The sequence below is a fragment of the Bombus pyrosoma genome, linkage group LG15, assembly GCF_014825855.1.
Source record: "Bombus pyrosoma isolate SC7728 linkage group LG15, ASM1482585v1, whole genome shotgun sequence".
Classification (NCBI taxonomy): Eukaryota; Metazoa; Arthropoda; class Insecta; order Hymenoptera; family Apidae; genus Bombus; species Bombus pyrosoma.
Window position 1 is genome coordinate 5,017,854 of NC_057784.1, and position 24,879 is coordinate 5,042,732.

General features: G+C 32.6%; 3 protein-coding genes across 5 annotated transcripts; 1 reads left to right on the forward strand and 2 right to left on the reverse strand.

Moving 5' to 3' along the window:
- The first annotated feature begins 159 nt into the window (after positions 1–159).
- On the forward strand, positions 160–12,424 carry LOC122575796 (phospholipid scramblase 1-like). Of its 3 annotated transcripts, XM_043745220.1 has the most exons (8): positions 162–299; positions 981–1,062; positions 3,600–3,934; positions 7,773–7,871; positions 7,982–8,199; positions 10,074–10,229; positions 10,336–10,497; positions 10,576–12,424. In XM_043745220.1, exons 3-8 carry the CDS (start codon positions 3,676–3,678, stop codon positions 10,618–10,620), a joined length of 939 nt encoding a protein of 312 aa, XP_043601155.1. In that variant the 5' UTR covers positions 162–299; positions 981–1,062; positions 3,600–3,675; the 3' UTR covers positions 10,621–12,424. The 3 variants fall into 3 exon arrangements, with proteins under 3 accessions (XP_043601154.1, XP_043601155.1, XP_043601156.1); XM_043745219.1 differs by lacking the exon at positions 981–1,062 and having other exon boundaries at positions 160–299; XM_043745221.1 differs by lacking the exons at positions 162–299; positions 981–1,062 and adding an exon at positions 3,244–3,364.
- LOC122575802 lies at positions 3,942–6,266 on the reverse strand. The gene is made up of 2 exons (XM_043745228.1): positions 5,298–6,266; positions 3,942–4,928 (listed from the first exon to the last, which is right to left on the reverse strand). The coding sequence occupies exons 1-2, from the start codon at positions 5,352–5,354 to the stop codon at positions 4,569–4,571; spliced, it is 417 nt and encodes a 138-aa protein (XP_043601163.1). The 5' UTR covers positions 5,355–6,266; the 3' UTR covers positions 3,942–4,568.
- Positions 12,425–12,881: 457 nt separating the features above from the next.
- LOC122575792 (arginine kinase) lies at positions 12,882–24,849 on the reverse strand. Its single transcript, XM_043745213.1, has 5 exons — positions 24,418–24,849; positions 23,125–23,598; positions 14,886–15,246; positions 14,179–14,553; positions 12,882–14,050 (listed from the first exon to the last, which is right to left on the reverse strand). Exons 2-5 carry the CDS (start codon positions 23,163–23,165, stop codon positions 13,703–13,705), a joined length of 1,125 nt encoding a protein of 374 aa, XP_043601148.1. The 5' UTR covers positions 23,166–23,598; positions 24,418–24,849; the 3' UTR covers positions 12,882–13,702.
- Positions 24,850–24,879: the final 30 nt, after the last annotated feature.

Consider the following 24,879-nt stretch of genomic DNA (forward strand, 5'->3'; position numbering starts at 1 on the left):
AGACTGAAAAATTGTGCTTTAAGACCAGTTTCCAAATTTTCCGGCATGGCTCCTTTTTACTTGATCGTACTGTTCTACGATTGGTGAATACCGATCGGGTTGGAAAAGTCGTAACGAATCGGAGCGCTCGATGAGGAGACTGACTGTTCGCTCTTTCTTTGTGTATAATCGTACACCCGAGGAAAATAGTAAGAGAGGAATCACGGAAACTCCCTTTACCGGATGCAAGTGTCATTCTCTTATCTTCCAGACAGCACTATCCACGATCTCAAAAGCCACGAACTCCCAAGCATTCATCAGTGAGTTTTATTAATATCACAAATTATTCTGTAAAATTTTTGTTCATTTTTGGTTTTTAATAAATTTTATGGTAACAACATTTTTTGTTCTAAGATGAGAATTGGAATAATCGTTATTTATATTAACTTATAATCATAGTTATAGTAATATATATATATATATATATATATATAATATGTAATAAATTAAAAAGCAATCAAAGTTGTATTAAACGTACATATTTGTAAGCAAAAATTGTACTAAGTTTTAATCCCCGTAACAATAAACACAAATAACAACAGTAATAATGATTTGTATTAGCATAAATTTGATCGTTTATTAAAAGTCATTGGAATTGCACATTTCCTTCTATAGTGGTTAAGTAAAGGTACAATGTTATACCGGGTTTGTTAAATGATTCATAGAACACGAACCACTTTTCGTTGATGATATTTGCAATTTTAATTGCTTTTTTCGCAAAGTCAATCGTATTGCGTCATTGAGCAGTGGAAAAATAAGCATTGTCTATTCGTCTATACAAAGTTTCCCACTTACATGAAAACACCGCATAAATACGATATTCCTAAAATAGATCAATAAAAAAAAACATCTAAAGAGATGTGCGTGACAAGAAAATTCGATTTCTATTGAGCTTGTTGCTTCGTATGTTTTTATTGAGTATTTCCCTTTCTTTTGCATAGTGTTGAAAAAAAAAGAAAGACAGGGTTAGGGAGGGAGAAACAGGGAGAACAAGAAAAAGAAAGAGATAACGAGAAGCTACAAGTAAGTTCATGTTTCGTTTTCCATCGTTAAAGGGCGTAGCTAATACTTTTCTGAAAAACCGGAAGCGCATGTTGCTACCGTATCTTGCGGTTTACAGAGACCTCCCGTTTCTTTTGTATTGGTGTATCCCCATGTAGATATACGTCATTCCTATAGTCAAGCACTAACGACCTTGTGGTATGCGAACGCAGACACATGTGAGACACGATGACATCATCCGATGAAAGTGTACATAACTGAACAATGCATCACTTTACGTAGTATTTGGTGACGAATGGTGATAATTAGTTATTAAAGATTAATACTTATTAATCTTTTGAAAAGTCCCATCCTTCTGCGTATTAGAAGAATTGTAGTTTAGTTCATTTTTATCTTCAGTACAAGAATTTTCATTTCTTTTTTTTTTTTTTTAGGAATTATCTAATATCTAAATAAAAATAATAATTTGATAAAAATAATTATACTGCAGTCATATTTTAATAATTTCAAATATATTATAGCTAGGTTTTATTTGTAAAATAATAATTTATACTTTATTAGAAATTTGTACAAATATATAATAACACATGTTACACATTTTTATACAATATAAATATGTTACGAATGTCGGTGCTTGGTAATATAATAAATAAACAGAATGTAAGCTAGAATTGATAATTGTACGAGCAAGCAAGTGATTTATTTGGAAATATCATCGAATCAGCTATCGTTTAATATACAGAACAATGCACATGGTTCTTGAAACGCACGTGCACTTATCGCCACGCTTATCGATGATTTTCAGTGTCATTAATTGGAGCATCACCGAAATGTGGTTCGCTCCGATCGTGTAACGCTAATTCGTATAATTTGTCGTTCGTTCACCGTGAAAAGCGTAATCAGTGCGTGTTACGAGCGCGCGCATTGAAAAAAGATCGTACGAACGAAAAGTTATCGAGGTTGTTCGTAACAAACGAGGAAACCGTCGATTAGGTCTCATGAAATCTAATTCAAGGCTATTAAAAAGTAGTGCATTCAATGAGGTCGAAACTAGATTAAGGTGTTATTTTTCTTTTCAATTCGCACTACACTTTCCTGCCTATTTTTCTGCATGTTTATTTTACCAACTATTTTTTCCTTTTCTTTTTCTTTTTCAAATTATATCCTGTTACATTATAATTTAATAAGACATAAGAATTCGTAAGAATTTAATTTATCCTATATTAAATATATTATAACCGTAAAAATGTATGTACATAACCTAAATAGAGCGAATAAAAGTGGAAATATAGAGTCCTTAGAAAAATATACAGTGTGTTTTATATATAATGTTAGATAGCGGATGTTTGTACGATTTTATATTTTTATGAACCTGATTAAAGAAATGGAGTCTATATAAAAATTTGTATCGTCCATTAAATATCATAATATATATTCTACTTTGGATGTCTTGTACATTCTTGCATATATTATATGTATTTTGTAGATTTTTGGAAATTTACAGAAATCTTGGAAATTAAATTTCCCAAAAATGCAAACATCCGTAGTCTAGTAACGAAGTTACAAGATATAATCTTGGAAATTGTTAGAGACAATAACAAATTTCTTTTTTGAGTAATCGTTCTACGATTTATTGGAATCTTTCATGGGATACTCCCAAGGATGTCAACAGCAGCACCTCTGTATTTGGCAAAAGGTTTTTGAACTGAGACACCAAAAAAGAATTTTGCTGTTACCCTTAATAATTCTTGAGATAACTATGAATCACTCAATATGCAAAACAATGAAAACGTGATGAATAATGTTTAATTGATGTATGGATAATGATAATGAAAAGATAAAAACAAATGCCACTATCATGCAATTATATGCTAATTGAATTTGTAATAGTATAGTTTATACTATGATTGAATTGGTATCTGACCAGCAATATCCGTGTAGTTTATCGATCATAGACATATCGAGAGACAAAGGATTGTTATCAATGAAAGAATGGAAATTTATCGGCTATAGTTCATACAGTTCATATCCTCCCATAAGTTACAACGACCTTTACGGGCGGACAATGACCTGACAATTTCAATAACATAAACAGTATTATACGATTAGAGTTTCGTCACCGCACGATCTTTTTCGTAACTACACTCAGTGCAACCGCTCTGTTGATAAGAAAGGTCGTTATACGAACAGCGTTACCGACTAGGGAATATACACAAACATAACCTAGATACTGAAACAAAAAGTAAACAAAGCGAAGAGAAATGGTTTGATTGTTACCTTTTTACATAGAATTATATCACTTAATGTTTGTATAATACATACAGTAAGTTCTTCACAAAATACACATGCAAATGCGTATTTTTGTATGCATGTAATAAAATTACTTACATACTAAGAATACCATATACATACATATGTTACTAAATTTTAAAAGAATTCGAACTGTATGTTTGCAGCTTCTTTACTAAAATGATAAAATTAGATATTAAGCTTGATTTTTGATTTAATTGATTTTAATTTTAATTTTAATTGATTTTTAATCATGATTTTCTTTTTAGTTTCAGGGAAGATAGGAGTTTGAGAAGTTTTATCTCGTCGTGGATTTTAAGAAAGTAATTTATTTAATAGAAAAAAATGAATTCGACTTCTTATTCTGCGCTACAACCATATCCGCCGACTATTGCTACTGCACCATCACCTGGTGCATTTTCAATACCTCAAACTGGAATACCACAACCTGGGATGGCACCTGGGATACCACAACCCGGGATGGCACCTGGGATACCACAACCCGGGATGGCACCTGGGATACCACAACCTGCACCACCACCATATGGGATATCAATGCCAGGACCTGAAGCACCACAACCCGAGTTACCAATGATACCACAAGGTAAAATTATTTAAAATTTGTTTTGTCTATTTAAAATTTATTTTTTTAGTTCCTGTATCTATAAATATGGTTACCTATTTGTAAATGTTTAACATATATTTCTGTAGGTTTCCGTTATTTTACAAAAATTTTCACTGCTCGAAAATTTCAAACGATTACTAGGGATAATATAAAATTGTTGACGAGGTAGATATAAAATTCTTGATTAAAGCATCCTTGAGATATCTGCGTCTTATCAGATTCCGTCAAGATTATTTTTTACATAGAATGTCTTCGATAAAAGACTTGTTGGCATAAACCGTACTTATACTAGTCAGAAATAGATTATTAACACGTTAATTCAAATATGTGAATTATCAAGAAATAATTAATACAGAAGTAATAATACATTAATACAGAAGTAAATTATAAAACTTTTTTAACTAACTATAAATACCTAAGCCTAATGTCATATTCTTCGTACATTTGGATTACATATCATTTGAACAAATACATAGAACGATGGAAGAAAGTTATGAAATTTGTAATTAAAAGACTGTATATATAAATATTATAATTACTATCAGGCGAGAGAAATAAATCTGATCTATATTCATAAAATTAAATATACAATATATAAACGTTATATTATGTTTTAATTAAATATTAACTTTAGAGTAGTACTATAAAATATAATCCTTCTATAATAGTCCTGTAGCATTTTAAATACTTCCAAAGCTTCTTCACCATGTTCAGGTAGTAACTCGACTTTGAATTTATCACTCACTAATATTATCTGGGTACGTACATATAGTAAGAGAAGAGAGGCTCGTAAACGAAGCACGATACAGCCGCTGTTTGCCAAGTGACGATCAGTAAGTAGATAATAGTCGTCTTCGTAGATGGAAGCGTCACGTATGCAGGATAAGTGACATCCAGTTTCGTGTTCTCGCTCGCATCGTCCTGTTATCGCTAGTAAATACCATTTGTGATCTTGATCGATTTCTAAATCTTTCTAAAAAAAAAGGTACAACGTAAATCAATTAATATGGTTCATCTATAGATCGTGTGTCACTGATTTAAATCAGTTAATATTATTTGTGATCAACAAAAAAACGTATTATGTAAATACCGGTAGAGCAGTTATTTATAAGTGGTGAATATTAACCAGCTATTAATTATAAGTGTTATCAGTGATAAGCGTTTAATAAGAATTGTGAAAAGTAAAAATTTTCATTAGTGAAATGTTATTACAGTGATATTATAGTAGATAATTAATGACCAGAATTGATTTATAATATCTGGTCATGGATGAATGTAGAAATTTATATATAATTACGATCAGAGTTGCTATGTGACTATTGTAAGCACTTCGTATACTTACTTTTCTATTATTGTACTTGTTTGGAAACGCTACATCGTTGATATATGAAAACTCCATCTTTAATTAAATCGTAACGCGATACTTTTATTTATCGCTAGACTGAGGATGATTATGCAAAATGTAAATTAATACTTAAGTACAATTAAAGAAGCGAAATATACATAAACATACATATAGAAATTCAAAATCTCAAATATCGAAATATAGCAATGAATATTTTACTTTGAATATTTTGTATATTTTTAGAATATTACATACTTTCCATATACTTATTTTTTCATATTTAATTTTCTCTGAAACGCACAAATATTTTCAATCTGTTTATCACTGACTTGCCACTTCTTTATGTCCTTCAAGCAGTTTCATTGAGCAGATAGTCACTAAGAAATAAGATTATTACAAAAATGAATAAACTATTAATGATGGAATTAGTAATTGAAGATGTTAAAAATTAAACATTTCTCTTGAACTTATTAATTCCTTACAATTATTTTTCCTATAAACAATTTTCAATAAGATGTGGTGAAGGATTCTCAATGAAAGAAAAATTATTTTATCTGAACGAAATTTTCGAAATGACCTTTGATTCTCGTGATGGTCGAGTAGTAAAATAGCAGTTGTGTAGTATGGCTGTGTGCTGAGGTGATTCATGGCTAATTTACGGTATACAAAGATTAAAGAATATTCTGGCTAATTTATGAAACAACGAGTCGGAAATGTGTCATCGGATTGACGATCTGCTACCGACGAAGGGCTGGATAATTATGTTGCATAAAATTCCACCTCGCGGCACTATAAAGACCTTCAATTTTGCTGTTCCCTTTTCTAACGCGACGCTTCTATCGTAATACTTTCTCAGAGTTTTGGCATAATCAAAATTTCCAATCGCATTTCTTTTTATAAGACAATGAAAAGGTTATTTAAAAAACTCAATTTATTATTGTATTCAGGAAAAAATGCTCTATGCAAAAAAATCACATAAAATTTAAAAAACAATATAGGAATAAAACATGTATATAAATAGAATTATCCTAAGAAAATAAATAATATATGGAATAATCCATGGAAGATAAAGAAACGTGGAAAAATAAATAGAGTATAGAGAAAAGATCGGAATTATTTTAAGATATTGTATTAAACAGTTGGAAAAGTTTTAACTCAGGGGGAGCATTTATTGTTTTCTTTATCTACAAAGATAACGTGAAAAAGCAAACCGTTCTAACTAAAACTATCTTAAGGAAAGTACATAAGTTTTATCATTTTGCTGAGCAGAGGAAAGTTGAGAAAATAGCTGACATTAGTGTATTGACTGCTGCCAAAGTTTCGGTATTCCGTAACGCGGTTTCACGCATCGCATAAATTCGTGAAGTACATGTCCATTCTTTCAAACGTTTCAAAATGCGGAGAAATAGCAAATTATTCGAAAATAGTATACACTGACATATAAGTAAACAATTTTTTCTGGGACTAATAAACAATTTTAAATTATTGTTTATAATTCAAAAAAAAAAAAAAAAATAAGAGTGGAAATTTTGTCTGTGAAATGCATTTTTTATTCATACAAACGCTCCTTAGAAAATGAGAAAGAGTTAAGGAATGATTACTAGAAAATAGTACGTATTATAATATTGATAAGAAATTTTTAGTGGAGCTAATAAACAAGTTAGAAATATTTATTATAATTATGAAAAGAAAAAGGTGAAGGTTGTGGAAAAAGTGTGTGAGTGATGGAGTCGGAATATCTTGAAACTTCCTGGAAGGAAAAGATACAACAGATTCGAAGACGGCTCCGCGCTTTGGTCAGAAACACGTTAAAGAGATATAGATCAAAGAAGAAGGGCTATACCAGATTCCTTACGGATGAGGAAAAGAGGTGATTCTATTACACGCTTGTCTGCTGATTAAATAGCCTGAAATTAAATTTATGGAGGTCCTTCACCCCATAAAAATAAATTTGAAAATTTGATGGTTACGGATCGACCGAGACTAATGATCATTTTGTCTTTAAATTGAAGTTGGAATTTAAATTAACCCTGCCACAGTCTTCGGATTTTTACGCCGCGTTCTTGTTCTCGTCTAAAGAAATAGGAAATTAGTATTTTAGTCTTTATATTTGTTATAAATATCTTTTACAATCAATATTTTCTATAAATACTTTGCTTAGACATTTTTTTATAACTATTTTACTTTTTATAAATATCGTTATGGAATACTTTATCGTAAAAGTGAAACAAGAAATTATATAATATATTTATTTCCTGTTATAATAAATATAAATATATATTTATATTCTCCTCGAACTTAAGAATTTTTTAACGATTAAAAAAAGGAAAATTGAATCGAAAATGATTCAAAAGATGTATAGCTAAATTGGATTAAATGAATTTTTTGAAATATATTAAAAAATGGCCTATAATTAGAAGAAAACATATAAAGAAAGAGGCAACTTAAATTTTAATAAATCTTTCATTTTAGGTGGCTGGTCACCGCAGAATACGACTTGTCCACCCGGTTTGGAATACCTTATAGTCCTTGATCGTCTGTACATACGGCAACGACTTGAATTAATGGAAGGTTAGTGTTGTATCATTCGAAACACAATGTGCTATATGCCTGTACTAAACCATACAAATGTCCAGTTGCAACAATTGTAATTTGTCAATGAATCAATTAAATAATTACAGTTGTCGTTGGATGGGAGACTGAGAATAAATACCTTGTAACGAATGTTAGTGGCCAGCCACTGTTTTATATCATGGAAGAGTCAAATATATGCGCGCGTCTATGCCTGGGTACTCTACGTAGTTGTGAATTACACGTGGGCGACACCAATCACAGGGAAGTCCTACGTATGGTTCGACCCTGCAGGTGTTCAGGTTGCTGTTGCTTTTGTTGCATGCAGGTATTTCATCCTTTAATATCAATCTGAGAATACCATCGAGTACGTACAATCAGTAATCATACGGATAAATAGAATAGAAAATTTGTACTTGTATACGTATCTATATGGTGATATGATTGGCAGGCAGAGCATTGTCAAATTTTGGTCAAAACAGGATACGCCAATATATTCTACATTACATATTTTTGCCTTTGGTTCCAATAATGCAATTCAGTTCCATTCCTTTCTCATTCTTTTATTTGAAGTGTCAATATTATATCTAAAATTTGATACCTGATCTCAAATAACTTGAAGTATTATAAATACTTCTCTGCAAAACTAATAATTCTGACTTATACCCTTTCGGCCGCCTACTGGAAATATACAGAATGTCCCAGTTTTTTCCGGCCATACGTTGTCAGTATATTCTAAAGATCAGAATAAGCAAAGACTGTGATATAGCATATGTCATTGGAAGTATTGTTATGACACAAAAGAGATAGGGTTATAACACAAAAAGGAATACGATATACGAAATGGATGGTAACGAATATGTGTTACTATACATATGTTTCTTTTAAATAATACACCGTGACAATATATTATACAAGCGTCGTCACGTAGTTAGCAAATCGGTTAACGAAGGACACGTCTGGCAACTGCGTTACTGTAATTTATGGCGGGCAATAGATACGGTTTGCAAAACGTACGCCTGAGTTTCTTCTCCAACATGCGGTGCACACAACGCGCAAACTTTCTTCGCACGTGCGCACCATCTGTGACGATTACCTTTGACGAAAAGTTATTCGGCACATTAGAAAAGCCGGTCACGATCGATACTCTTTGACCAGTACCGCTCGTCGAAGACGCTTTTGGATACGTTGTTTCGGCCTCTAGTGAAGAACCTCACTCACTCGATCCCCGTACAAGAGCTGCTGTAAATAGAACCCTTTAATACAAATACTCTTCGAACGCACAGTCGTTGCAGAAGAAAGTCGTACGGATAACTTGTAATACATAATAACAAATATTTTTACAGGGGTTCAAACATCTGTCATTTCATCCATTCTGATTCATAAAGAAAGATATTTTTATATTAACACATTGTACTGACAAGCAAATTTTGTATATTTTACTTTGGCAGCTGCAATGGAGTAAAATATACTAAACTGTAATATTTAATTTTTGCAAAATATTAGTATAGTGTATTTGCGCATTTTTTTTTCTGGCAATGTTATGTAAGTCATTTACATTATTGAAAATTTGTTAGTCCATGAAATTTATCTTATTCCAATCATTTAAAAAATCTTGTAACGTGCATCACTGATGACCATGGCTGTCAATGTGTTGAAACATACTAATTTTGTGATATTTTTTTATATTTTCAAAATTACTATTTGTAAATTTGAAAGAACTAATGTTTTGAGTATAACGAGCATAACATGGTTAATTGTAATACTTTAGTTTTAAATTATTCTATTAGTTATCGTGAATGTTATTTTGTAGCTTTCATTTATGATTAAAAAGGAACACATTTGAATTATGCATGGAGTAAGCACGCTATGCCGATTTCTGTGCGCCTTGCGCAACCTTGTAGAAGATAGAGATAGTCAGCATGCTGACCAAACCTTTTTTCACATTCTTTATACTCATGAATTCTTTGATTCAGATTTATTAATAGCAACGTATGAATATTTAGCAAAAAGATATTGGACGTACTTAAATATTAAAACTAGAATCAGATTTATCCCCTTCCTTCAATCATTACTAATAGTTGTTTTGAATTTTGAAATTACCGCCATTATTTTTCCCTGCACGATAAAGGGTTATATATTTAAATATAAACTCGAACTTAATTTAATTTAATTTGCATTTGAATTTGAATTTATTTTCAGATGCTAGAGGTGTATTCTGGAGACATGCTTCTCGGTTCTGTAACAGAAAATTGCCATATTTTTAGGCCTTCGTTTTCTATTCGCGATGCATCTGGGAAAACAGTTTTAAGGATTAAGGGACCATGCTTTAGATGTTGCGGAAACGTGACATATAAGGTAGAATATTAATTGTAATATATGTTAATTGTAATAATAGTTAAAGAACATCTTTTTAAAGATCATTTAACTAGTATTTACATAACTCTTTTCTCCTTTCCCTCAGATAAAGTCTGCCGATGGAGTACATAGAGTTGGAGAAATTAAAAAGAAATGGAGTGGTTTTACTACAGAAGTTTTTACAGACGCTGATAATTTCAGCCTACGTTTTCCTGTGGATTTAGATGTTAAAATTAAAGCTGTTTTACTCGGTGCCTGTATTCTCATCGTAAGTTATCATATAGACAGATTTGTACATATATTAATATCAATAAATTTATCGATTTTACAAATATTTATGTTTTAGGATTTCATGTATTTCGAACGAAACGCCAAAAGGAGCTCTATATAGAATTCGTAAAATGCTTAAAGGAATCCTATTTACTGATCTGAAATGAATAGTTTATTGTTGTGCTCTATTATAATATAAGGTAAATGGTTTGCAGTGAAGAATCACTGATGTTGAGAGCTTTCAACTTTACCTAAGTTTCAACTTTACCAACTTTCTCAGCTTAAAATTCGCCATATTTTTTATATCAAATTATTAGTGAATACGTTTGTTAACAAATTTGATGTACAAGTGCTATTAAGCTATTAGCACCATTGATATTTTTGTATTCAATTTTGGAATGAATTTATCATATATTTGTACGTGTGTATATATATTGCTCATCTTCCTATAAAGATATGTTCAATGTTTTCGAACAAATACGTTTTACGACTTTTGTCACAGGATTTCCGCGATATTTCTAGTGTTATGAACACGAATTATTAGGTTATAAGTTTTTAATTTGCTTTAATGCAAATATATATATATATATACATATATATATATATACAGTATATATATTATACAGGGTATTTTTGAAATTATATAACCAGAAAGGAGGTGATTCCTCATGTAAAAGTAAGTTGAAAATATAGAATGAAATTTGTTCATATTTGCCTATTTCACCCAATCTGGTTAGTTCCCGTTACTTTTATTCATTTTTATCAATATCAATCGGGATTTACTACAATTGTAACTAATATAGTTACTTCTAATGACTTATTTATTTTAATGGTTTATAAATTATTGAAAATGTCTTTGTATCATAGATAGGTGCTGTGTACTTCCTTGGCGAATTAAAGAAGCATGAATTGATGATAATGTGTTAATTCCTATATCTCATATTTCATATTTTTAATTGAATAAACCCGTATTAATGAATATTCAAACTCGATTTTCTCGAAGACGGAGCTCTATACGAAAATATTTTATTTATTCATTATCATATTTTCGATTTACTTCTACATAAGGTATCACCTGCTTTCTATTTATACTACTATTTCGGAAACACTGTATATACATAAGTTTTTATAATTGCGGGTTATATATACTCTTTTTATATTTTTGTGCATTTGTTTAAGGGCATTAAATATTTGAACTGCCTGAATATTTGTGAGAAAATTTTAATTACTCATCATAAATAATGTTAACTTTTTCTATAAAAGACTTAATTCTGTTGTATGATTAAAAGATCTCCTATTTGTCATGTAAAGATATTAAAAGGAATCAAGTTAAATAAAGAAGGAGAATTATTGTGTATGTTCTTTATTCTTGTTTTAAATTCACATCTTCATACATCTGATAGTGGAGCTGTTACCGCCTCAGCTGCAACACATAGTATGCTATATTCGTCGCAGATGTTCTTGGTTTTAGTAAAAAATGAGAATGGAAAAACAATATGTGTGTAACATCCTTTCCTACACACGTTAGAAAACGGCCACCGAGATGCTGCAGTATTGCACTCGTTGCGTTTTTTTAACACATCAAGGACCGGACTCACGCGCTAAATTTAGGTTTCAAAATGGAGACTCGACACTTCTTTGTCACATCTTCCAGTTTTTTAACGCTCGAGAATCTTCTCTTATTATTTTCCGCAATTTTTATAAAAAAAGAAGATAATAAAATTTATACACACACTAAACTGTCGCAATGATTGAGCGTAAATTCTTGCACTTTTGGAGAAAGATGAGATAATATTACTTTTAAAACATAAAAGGTTGTTAAAGCCAATATCTTCAGAAGAGCTTTGACAGATCTCAAAGCGGCGGCAGTTCAGATGTAGAATTATATAATTAAATCCAGATATTGTAATACTCTCGACAAAACGTTTCTTGCCTTTTTTTCATCCATACAAATTCGTCTCTTATATTGATATCAAACGACGCGACTTATTTCGTCGAAAACAGGGTCAAAAAGGATCGATTTATGGAACACCGTACAAAAATCCAGGGCGTCCTCAACGTGTTAAGCAAAAGGTCTCACGACCCGTTTGTAGTTTTCGATCAATGTAAACGTCATACATAACGATATATCTCGTTTTTTCCTCGTCATTACACATTATTACAAATGTTGAATTATTTCCATCGTGAGACAACATGGTGCAGATACAACGATACTTCCGGTTCATAGTGGTAGAAAGAGAAAAGCAAAAGGTTCGAGGCAAAACGAAGAAAGGAATGATAGAGAAAATGAAAGAATACTGCGTGTATTTTTTCTACATGCTGGATATTACATGTCTTTAGAAAAAAAAAGAAAGAAGAAAACGGGATGAAATAAAATTAAAATACTGTTAAAGATATAATATAATGCGTATTATATGGAACTTATAATACAAGCTTTTTCTTCTCTTTTCCATTTTCTTTTTGTTCGTACGGATTGATACAAAGGAACTTGAGTCAACGTAAGAGACAATAATATAATAATAATAATAATAATATAACGGTAATAATATTAATTAATAATAATAATAGTAATCATATCGCGTGTGTAAAGAGGGAGGTGGAGACCGTAGAGACGTGCAAAAGTTCACCGTTCACGACAATTTTAGATATTTTTTCAAAAATTTAGCATATTTAAGATTCGATCTTTAGATTTCGACTAGGCTAGCTAGAGTTTTCTAGAATCAATTTTTATCGCGAACGGCGTTTACATCGTCTCCGTTTGGAACTCTAAGAACGCGCTTTATAGCTGCGTGAAGAGATCTTAGCACATCGAGGACCAAAACCATATTATACCACCATTATTATACCACGTGACACCATGTGGATCAGAAATCCCAGAAATGCCCCATTGTCTTTTAGAAATTGTTTTTTTTAAGGATATCCTCCTTTTATTCTTTAATTTCCTTCCTCACGTTTGAAAACGTGAACAAACTATAATACATTCTTATCACGCTACAAACTTTTCGAAAATTTCTTTTCGAATTCCTCTTCGATATACGCGTTTCTTTCAGTTTATGCGGGAAACAGTATGAAGATTTCTTAAAGATGTTTGAATTTCGTTTTTGTTTTCCGAAGGAAAGGAGATCCTCGATGTATCAAGAACGTCTAAAGGGCGAATAAAAGAGGGAAATGATCGCGTGGTTGTTCTTTCTCTGGCGCGCTGTTTAAAGTTCTTTCTCGAGCTTGATCAGCTCGGCGATTCCATCGTGCATCTCCTTCACAGCCTGATACTCGGTCAGACCGAGACGTCGTTTGTTGGAAATGTCGTAGATACCACCCTCGGCCTCGGTGTGCTCTCCGCGAGTACCACGGACCTGGAGATTGAACTTTCCAGCAATTTCTTCAAGCTTCTCCCTGTTAGCAGCCAATTTAGGCAGTTTGATGTGTACAGAGGCACGGACAGTAGTACCTAAGTTGGTAGGGCAGAAGGTCAAGAAACCAAGACGGTCGTGGTGGGAGAAAGGAAGTCGTTTTTCGATCTCGTTCACGGCGCTCACCAGACGACGGTAGACCTTTAAAAAAAAGTATGTTAATTACTTAACTTGAAAGGCTATAGACCTTTTTGTTCCTATGATCATTGATATAGTCATTAGATTGCGGATATTTGTTTAATCATACATCATTTAATTATTTTTTGTACCTGTCCAAGATCACCGCCCATCTGCATGGAAATGATACGGAGATGATCTTCCTCGTTGCACCAGACCAAGAAGGTCTTGGCATCGTTATGGTAGATACCACGGCCAGTGGGCCAGAAGCGGCAAGCATTGGCAGCTTGCAAGAAGCGATCACCCTCCTTGAACAGGAAGTGGTCGTCGATCAGTTTCTGCTGAACTTCTTTGCTCATACCAGTTAGAGGATAGAAAGTTCCCTTGAGTTCACCCTCTAAGCCAGACAGAGTGCTAGAGACTTTCTCTTCCATTTCTTTGTACTGAGCTTCAGTCAGGCAGGGGTTGAATGGATAGCCTTCCAGAGAACGGCCGCATCTTACACGGGTGGAGACGATGAACTCACCCTGAGAAGAATAAAGGACTAATCAATACTTTATATTTATTGAATTCTTAAGAGGAATAGTTATCTTAGAAGTTGCCTAGAAATAATTCTTCTAATTTCTATGTAATAGTAATTATAGCTCTTAGAAAGAATAAATTTGAAGACAAATCTAGTTCCCTTTTTAACACCGTAATTACTACTGAATGAGTATGAATTTATTATAATTATCGTTTTATAGTTATTACCGAATAAAAATGAATTTGCAATAATATTTGCTATATCAATCTTAATCCTGTATGTTATAATAAATACTGCGCGTTTCATTGCATCTAGACTACAATCCTCAATACTAACAGCTGGGTCAAGGTTGCCAAGGCTATCGACGTCTCCAAAGTCTTTTGGTGGATGCTTGTCAGTCTTCTTGAAGCCACCATGGTAGTCTTCAATGATGGGATCGAAGAGGTCAGCAAAAACTGTGTAAGAATCAGCATCAGGCGCGTAGATACCGACACCAGAGTCCAGATTCTCTACACCAGACTGGATCACATCAAGGAGGGTGGATCCAAAGGAAGTCTTCTTTGTCTTCAGTTGATCGAAGACCTCTTTGGACAGATACTTCTTCAGCAGAGATTTGCTGTCAGAGCCAGCCACTTTGGAGAAGCCAGCTTCCAGTTTGTCCAAAACTGCCTGGTCAACCATATTGCTATTTTTCTTGCTAAAAACAATTAAATTACACTATAAATTAAGTATTCTCCGGAAGAATGTACGACATGGAAAATAATTTTTAAAACAATTTGAACATTTTTTTAATATTCTTGACTACTTTTAAAAATATAGTAGATTGAATTTAGAAATTTTTTTTCAAATTAATCAATACAAGAAGAAGACAGTAAGATAGTAAAATCATGAATGCAAAATGTAAAGTAATGCAATGAATCTACAAACAGATTTTTACACTTATAAGATAACCGTATTTTACATGAAGCAAAAGAATATCAAATAGATTAGTAGAACCAGAAGAATTAGTCTTTCCTTCTTTGCTATTCGATACATAATGTTTTTCACTTCAATGATAGATTGGAAATCAATTATAGCGTAGGTAGACGAGACTTTTGTAACAAGGTCGTTTAATTTCTTATCAGTGTGTCTTATCGCGAAAAATTACGTGTTTATTTGCACGTATTATTCGTAACAGATCGTCTATGATAGTCATAACTGTCCGCTATATTACGATATCCGCGATAGTACAATGGAATATATTTCGAGATTTTAGAAAATCCGCTGTATCGATATGCATACATAGTATCTGCCTTGTATAAAAATTGGTTTAACAGTCGCATTTTTATGTACATATCATAAATGTAGAAGCTTTTTGAAATTGGTGATAAGCAGCAAGATAGCAGTGCAAATATTGAAGTCCTTAATTGCGGTGAAACAGAATTTAACTTTGAATATTTGTGATGAAGTATACTCTTTATTTCCATCTTTTTTATTAAATATACTTTGCTAATTGATATTTAACAAAAATTGTATTGTAATTAATATATTTAAAATATATGAATATAATATATCTAAAAAATTCTATCTATTATCACTAAAAAGTATTTGTTTATTATACTATAATGAATGAGTTATAACTAGTAACACATTCTTTACATTTCATTATTTATATGAGGAGATATAACAATCTCAAGCTAATTACGCCTAATTTTCTCTTCTGGAATTAATTTAAACAAACTATTTAAAGCAATAAACGTAACTTATCAAAACATGTTGTTTACTAATGTTTAAGAATTTAATGTTAAATAATGTTATAGAATAAAAAGTGCGCTAATGAACTATAAACAATTTTTATTACAACCTAATGTTCTATAAAAATTAAATATTATGGTGTACTATTGAAATATTAACGCGTTAACGCAATGTTTTATTTAATTTTTTGTTCAAGCAATTTACATCATAGAATCCTGTTCTTTTTTAACATTCCGACTACGAAAAAGATTCAATGCATTTCTCGTATCTTAATAATGATATATAAATTATTTTCATTCTTTAGTTTTTACGTACTATGTACTATTTCACTATTCGGTCCTTAATTTGTTAATAAAAATATTCCTTTCATACTAGTTTCACTAAACCTAATCAAAAACAATCTTATTAATATAGAGCGCAGATATTTGTGCAACTTTTACGAATATAATTAAACAAATGAAAAAGAGTAAGATATTAGATAAAGGTGATGTATATTTCTGTGCATTATATATATATTCTATAAATTTTTGCATATTTAAATTTCTCATAAACGCATGAAAATCCATAGTCCACATTCCTAAAACATCCCCCACTATTCTCATTATTTTCCTTTGAGACACCTTGTATGTTGTACATAACCCATATAACTTTTACGTAACATCACCCTCATCGTAATGCAACTTTCACAACCCTCTTGCAACTCCATGATCACAAAACAATCTCATCGATGATGACGATGCTTCAACAAATTTCCCCATACACGCTCTATATACTAATTATTGTAACCATAATTAATTACAAGTTTTCTAACTATCATGAAACATCTGATGAGTAATCATAAGAAAATATAGAAAAATATAAAAGAAACATTTATTAAAAGTCAGTTGAATCCTCAAAACATACTCAAAACTCATCAATGATAACGATGCTTCAACAAAGAATGATAGTCGGAAAGTGGCAAAGTACCCCTTCAAGCACATACAAAATTTTAGTAAGACATGATTCTATAATTCCCAATTGCACCATAAAAAGGGCAATTACTTATGGCAAAAAGATATGAATTGGAACTTTCTGATTTCACATGATCATAACTTGGAAATGTAAAAAAAATGTAAATGTTCAAACGCTATTTTGTAAAGAAAAGTTGATATTAATATTGTTACTTAATAACAATAACACGCGACAAATTAAGGTAAAACATTACGATATAAATGTTCTATGAAACATGTCTGTTATTATAACTTACTTCGAAAATAAATGGAATGTATTGAATACGAAGAATTATTGTTACGTTTCATCCTTCTCTTCTTCGGATGATAGTTCTTCAATAAAATCATCGTTAACGACAAAGTATGCAATGTGTGATGCCTTGTTAGAATATTAGATGCCTGAAGGGATATAAATTTGTCACTTTTTGGCCATTTTTCTTCTCCCATATAAGCTCTACGTGGTTATTTCAATCATAATAAATCACAAGTTTTCTAACTACCATGAAACATCTAATAATTAACAATATGGTGATGTACAAACAATAAGGAAACGTACAAAAATATAAAAGAAAAATTCGTTAGAAGTCAACCGAATATCCTTGGTGCTACTCACCAAGTTCCAAATAGTTTAATAGTTTGTCGGGAGATGGGATTATCAAAGAGTCGAGCCAATGGTCTCACAAAGGTATCCTTTGATGCGGAGAGGGCTTTAAGGAGTTTAAACGAGCCTGACATCGAGAATTCCAATAGCAACAGCTGTCTTGTCGGATCTCATGCACTTTTCTATTGCGCTACCTCGTGAATCGAAAGGACTCATCGTTACTCGTGTTTGTTAGGTTAGTACCGGATGAGGATAGGGCGCGTTCTCGAAACATGGCGTCGATTGTATACATGAATATGGCGACGAATATGTACAAAGCATAGTTCAAGCAGTTATTAATAAAGGGAATACCATTAGGCATTAAGTGTCTAATAATTTTTATGAATTAAAACATTGATAACGTCCATCGTTTATGAAAAAATTGAGATAATAATACGATAAATAATGATACATCGTTAAAGAGATAAGATTGTGACATAAGAGGATATTATATTAACAAAATGTATTTCCTTATTAATGCTATGACTGTATTGCAAGGTGTCAAGATATATTGCTCAAAATAATAAAACATTTGAAATTACAATAAAGTAACTATTTTAGACTTTATCATTTTTAGAAATATAGAATTGCTTAGATTAATTATTTTGTGCAAAATTGCAAAATGTACCTATTACACGATTAGTGGCGTAGGCGTGACTCGTCGTTGGTGCACATTTTGAAACACATAATATTTCGCTCGAACTTTTCTTGATAATAATAGTGCCAGATTATATTTGGGTTAAATACAAAATTCACGTGATTTTTCATCATCAGATACCGATATAAGGATAATGATACTACTTGAAATAAGAAATTCATTATCTATTGATAAAGAATTGATGAAAGAAATTGCAAAAAAAAAACAAAAAAGAAAAAATAACAATAAATTAACGGAATCCCTCTGCCTTTTTATTCGAGAACCGTTGTAAACTGTGGTGTTTTTGTTTTTACTGTGATAGAGCAGATTCCAAGGTAAATTAAAAAGAATAGTATTTGCAGCACCATCATTTCCCTCTGCCTTACGATTTATAAAATTAATTAATGTAGCTTCTGTTTAATGATAATTGCAGAATTTGTATTGCTGACACAAGGGTTGAAATGTAAAATAGAGAAAGTTCGAGCGAGACTGCAGATATTCGGACAGATGGTGGCTTTTTAGCCGAGTCGAAACACTGCTTGTGCCAACCAGCAATACGTACTCGTCCTCGACGTTCGTTTCATCCGACTCGCATATGCCCAGCGACGTGCATACGCCCATTGTCGACGATTATGCGCCGATTATGCCTCGATTATCGCCCCGGGTTATGCGTCTATTTATAAGCGACACGAACAGTTAACGGACGATCCTCTCTTTCTCTTATGAAACCGTGCATCCGTCGACGACGGCGACCACGAGACGATGAGAAGGAAGAACTCAGCCAGACGCTAATCACAACGATGTCACTCGACGTCGACCAGGATTAGGATGACGCGATCCCATCGCGTCTCCAAAGCTTCGCCTCTCTGTTTTTCCCCCGCTATGTGAAAACAGACTCTCAGACACGAGATTTTTCTTCTCTTCCGTATTTCTTCTTCAAACGAGATTTCACGACACCGAGGATTTTATGGCGAATTAATCATTTTAGTGATTGAGAATTGAGTGAGGATTTTTGTGCTTGAATTTTGTCATTTCAGTTGGAATTTTTAGTGCGATACTCCGTGTTCTCTCATATTTCCTTCAGTGATTTCATATTTTCTTGGTTTGATGTTCTTTATTGATATCGCTATAATTTCTATAGCTGTTTTTTATTGTAAATTGTAATATTGATCGACTGAAAAGCATCTGCCGTATGACGTGCGTTTTTGGTAATAAATAATAAGTGATTATTATATTCGGAGGAAGCTATCAAGACTTCTACAAAAGTGTCTCATCGTCAGGAGTAATATGAAAGTTTGATAAATCGTGAAACATAAATCTAGAGATTTGTATATTTTATATTGACTGTTTTGTTCAAATATATACGTAGAAGAAGGAGACGCTGTCTAGTAAAAATCAACGATTATTACCACAGTAATCTGATAAACCTACATACGATTTCAATCGATCATTAATCTTCCATCGACTTAATAAAAAAAAAAAAATAACGAATGATAATGAATGATAAGATAAGGCGCTAAACAACACACATTTTAACTTACGATCTTAATCAACATTTATATATATTTATAGATATTTTACAACATTTATAGATATTTAAAAAAAAATGAATAAATCCCTTTCGTAAATTGTGTTGATCAAAACATTATACAATGAAAATTTTATATTATTCCATAAGCTACCGATCTGCAATTCTGTTCTAAACAAATAATTTAAAAGATTAAAATATTGCACGTCCATTTTTTAAATACAGCGTGATATTAAAAAAAAAAAAAAGGGAGAATTGAGAATATAAAAATGAAAATTAATTTCGATCACTAATATGAGAAATAATTATACATTAGTAGTTAATTTATTAAATCTTTATAAATACACAAAAGTAATTTTACTCTCTTATATTCTGAGATAGTTAACGGGCAGATCCACGTTGATTAAGCCTACTCAATTAATTATAATTAATAATTACATTCTTGAAACATCTTTTTTAATAGTCTGTACACATATTTATTTATACTCTCATGTATGCCAGTGGAAATGACTTGCACTCTTATGCTGTCAGATAATATCTTTACCCATACCAAGTCCAATCAATTGTTGTCTTAAGTTTCCTTGTGATATTTTACGAATACGACGGACAACAGCGAACGATAAGAATCAAATAATGATCTGACAGTATTTTTTAATTTATCTCATCACGATATCTTTATTGAAATAGATTCAAATACTTATTATACCAATTAAACTTACACCTAATCATTACTAATTTCACCCAAAGTTTCTTATATTTATTGTGTGACTAATTAACAGAAAGAAGTGTCTCCTTGCTCTAAAAAAATTGGAGATTTTTGTCCTCAACAAATAAATTCGTTAGAGCGTAATTCAGTCAAAAAATTATTTTAAATATTACAAAGGAACATTATCAAAGAATTCTTTAAATTAAAGAATAAAAAATAAAAAAAATTAAAAAGTGGGGAAAAGATGTTTTAAAGATGTTTTCCATCGGTTATATTCTCTTTCTCATTGTAAATAGATGGCAAGTTCGTTTTCACAAAAGAATAAATGGAATCTATATAAAATTTATTGTTGTTTTAAATTGCTAAATATTTTATTATCATTGTTATTTTACAACTTAAAAAGGAATATTGTCACTAGAGCATAGTTCGTAGAAAGTAATACTCTAAATGCTGAACATTAGGATATTAACAATTCCTAAAAAAATATTTTCGCTAGATAAAACAGTATTCTACAAATTGCAATAAAATATTACCACAGAGCTCTTTAGTCATTCCTCGTAAATCGAAAAAAGAGGGAGAATTAAAAATTGCAAAAAAGCCTTTGAAATATTTTCCAGCAAGCATATTTCATTCGGAAAGTGCAACAATGGTAACAAGGCAGGCGAAGTGAACATAGGACGATATATCGTGCGAAATGCAAATAAAATTTTTCAGTCGACCTGTTTCTCGTCCACGCCCCTGCGTAAGGGCAGAGGGTTAACCCTTTTGTGTGAACCAACAGGGGTAGTCCCTACCCCACTATAAACGTCGGCTACACACTCGACCAAGCTCCTTTATAAGGAACTTAAGAGAACGTTCAAACAACACATTTAATTCCAAACCAATAGAATGAAATAAAAAAAGGTAGAAAAAAAGGTTCCAATTTAATATTTCGCTAAGAAACAACACAACACTAGTTAATAAGAATGAGTTTCTCTTATGATGCAGTATCAAGAAAATTAATAACTATACACTAATTATAGATATAGATAAATGGAAAAGCGGTTTCTAATTAATTTGACATTGGCGAATGAAACTGCTCCCTAACTCTTAGAGTCTAAGATAATAGACACTAAAAGTTTCAGTCGAGAGGGATCTTTGGCCTGTACGTCAAACTTCGGAGGACATAAACTCTGTTGACGGTTCGATACTTAAAGTGTGGGAAACACGAAGGATAATGAAGTCCCGAGTAACTTGTAAGCAAGGTTTAACGATCGAGCGATGGGAACTTCGATGGTTTGCTGACGAATAACTCGAATTAAATCTGTTTTTTTTTTTCATAATACCGATACTACGAGTTTTATACGTAAAGCTTGTGTTTTTACATGACAAGCGATATTTTAGTCTCATATCTTGCAGCAATATTTTTTGGAGATTTTTTGAAATAATTTTGAGTTTGTCTTATGTTATTATTAAATAGGAAGAATGCATTTTGTATTTATACTTGTTACCAATTTGTTTTTAGAGATTTTCCAAACCAGCCCTGGTTCCTTTTCATCTTGCCACTGAATGAAGAGATTGTATTCTGTTTTACATATTCCTTTTAGTTTCTATCTCTGCCTCTACTTCGTGTATTCATACCACTGAATAGATGGAGTATGTTTTATTTTACCAATATTTGTAGAAGTCTTTTAAAAAGATCCTGGCTATGCTTTATAACGCTATTCAATAGACAGGATGCATTTTACATTGACGATTCTTTTTAAAATATTTGTAACCTATTCAAATTTACCTACCAAATTTTTTTTATACTCTGAGAAAAATTTGTTCTAAATAATTATTAAGAATAAAATCGTATCTTTTTTATGTCTTTGTAAGACTGACAGAACGTATTAAAACCTTATTGAAATACCATTCCTTGTATTAATAAAATTAAAAAAAAGGAACAATAGAAATATCTCTCCCCAATAAGATCACAATTTTCCTATACATAATAACTACACACTTCTAGATGACTCACTCGAGTCCTCGATGCATCAATTACGAATTCCATGAATGTCTGATCTGACGTCCTGCTACGTCACTAGGCGGGCACCGAGCCAAGTGACGTCACCGATGAACCCCTAAACCGACTCACACACATAATACAGCATTCTCCCAAAAAACCTAAAAACCCCAAATAATCTGTCTTAAAATTTTTTATCCAACAACAATAAATACGTAACGGACCTCAAAAAAAAAAATACTCATACAAATGTACACATAATCCGTCATAATATACCATTCTCACAAAAGATCAAGCAAATCCTAAAAGTAATCGTTCTTGCAAATTGCTCGCTATAAATATCTAACGAATACGTACTCGTCGTTCGACGTGGTATCCTTAGAGGTACATCCGCCCATGACGACGACGACGACGACAACGATGACGACGCCCCGGCGAGAGAGACAGCGAGCGAGAAACTGACAGAGAACGGTGAACCTCGTGTGTTCACCTCTCGATAATCGAACTTCACCTCTTCACCACGTTTCTCCTTCCCCAACGTCCTGTAGGAGGATCTTCGAGACCGGAAGTTCACGGGGGGGAACAAGAGAGGGTGTGGGTGGCGGCACACTTCCTCGACGAGGCAAGATGGACGGAAAACGAACGCGTGTTATACACGGGCACGCTATACTTGTGTATGTAGCGTGTACTTTGAAGCACTTCCGGTTGTCCTTGGCGTCGACGGGGGGTAGTCACCCCTGGCAGAGAGTCAAAGGTCCTGTGTCTTCCCGATCGTTGTCCCCTTTCACGGGATTATCCGTCGAAATATTCTTCTTCTCGCGAATAAACTTTCTAATGATGGTTTAAAAGAACCGAGAAGTCGATTGTCGGTCTCTTTCCCTCTTTCTTTCCAATTTTTATTTTCGTTAACATCACCGAGCAATTTAGTTAGAGAATTATAAATTGTAACTAGTAGGTAAATGATTCACTGGAATACTGTCATATATTATGTAAATAATACTGTTGTATATATAATTATTTGTATATAAATATTACTCTTTAAATGATAGGTTATTTTAATACTTCCGTCGATTTAGATTAGTGAACACATAAATTCTCTAACTGTTCTTGAACGGTGCAGTTCCGGTCACACTGGCTGACTAACGTAGTACGGAAGGCGCTGACAGAATCGTACACCGGCTACGGTCGATTGGAAAATTGATTATTCTCGCTGGTACGCGATCCTCGATCGTAAAGAATTCGTATTAGAGTTAGAATAGGTCGTGGGAGATAAGGAACGTTTGAGAACCGGTAAGAAGGAAAAATCGGCGAATGGGCGTCCGTTACTGGTAGCAATCGCGATCAATGCGTCTACACTCTATTATTATGTCTTTCCTGGTCGCGGGTGAAAATGAAAGCGGATTGCGTGTGTCCCGGGGAACCCTGACGGCCGTCAATCGATATCGAGTACGCAAACGTGAAGAAATTCTCGCGACTTCCGGTTGTAAAATTTCGCGATCCTTTTTAGGACGTATATCGTTCATATAACGCGCCAAAAAATATTACAGTATAAAAATGTAATAAATAGATGGTAAAATAATAATTTACTATTATGTAAGTAGATATCGAAAAGGATTAGCCAGTGCAATCGATGTATGGTCTCTTACTCACCGTCTCGAAAGAAGGAAAGAGAACGATCAGAGAGCGCGGTTCGGCGAGAAAAATCCTGGCAAAAAGAACGCCTTCTAAAAATTGGTCACAGTCGTTAGGAATGTGCGTATATGGTCGTTGTTCCTTCGAAGGTAGATAGTGTTCTTTTTATACGAGAGAAGTATCCTTTTCGCTGGTACTTTATCTCTCTGTTCGTGTGTCCTTCGAACGGTCTGTCTCCTGCGTTGTCCTGTGCGTACGTATTATATATGTGTGCGTTTTGTCGAGATGGTCGCGCGCTCGCGCTTTTCTATATAATATGTATATACACGTTAAGTGTGTGCGTTTTGTAACGTATCCAATTATCGTGTCGCGGAATGGAACGATAATACTTTGGGCGCGCGTCGAACTTGCGAAAAATTCTCGGCGTGTCGCGTGTGATGTGAACACTACAGTCTCTACGCTATCACTAAGCAGGAGGCA

What these genes read in the sequence shown, in the direction of transcription:
- LOC122575792 (XM_043745213.1), bottom strand. Translation starts at nt 23,165, where the DNA reads ATGGGCGGATGTACCTCTAAGGATACCACGTCGAACGACGA. An exon ending in GATACCACGTCGAACGACGA is followed by an intron (nt 15,247 to 23,124) that starts GTACGTATTCGT and finishes AATTGTTTTTAG; the next exon opens with CAAGAAAAATAGCAATATGG. An exon ending in TGGGCGGTGATCTTGGACAG is followed by an intron (nt 14,051 to 14,178) that starts GTACAAAAAATA and finishes TTTTTTTTAAAG; the next exon opens with GTCTACCGTCGTCTGGTGAG.
- LOC122575796 (XM_043745219.1), top strand. Translation starts at nt 3,676, where the DNA reads ATGAATTCGACTTCTTATTCTGCGCTACAACCATATCCGCCGACTATT. An exon ending in ACGACTTGAATTAATGGAAG is followed by an intron (nt 7,872 to 7,981) that starts GTTAGTGTTGTA and finishes AAATAATTACAG; the next exon opens with TTGTCGTTGGATGGGAGACT. An exon ending in GTTGCTTTTGTTGCATGCAG is followed by an intron (nt 8,200 to 10,073) that starts GTATTTCATCCT and finishes ATTTATTTTCAG; the next exon opens with ATGCTAGAGGTGTATTCTGG.
- LOC122575802 (XM_043745228.1), bottom strand. Translation starts at nt 5,354, where the DNA reads ATGGAGTTTTCATATATCAACGATGTAGCGTTTCCAAACAAGTACAAT. An exon ending in ACAAGTACAATAATAGAAAA is followed by an intron (nt 4,929 to 5,297) that starts GTAAGTATACGA and finishes CTTTTTTTTTAG; the next exon opens with AAAGATTTAGAAATCGATCA.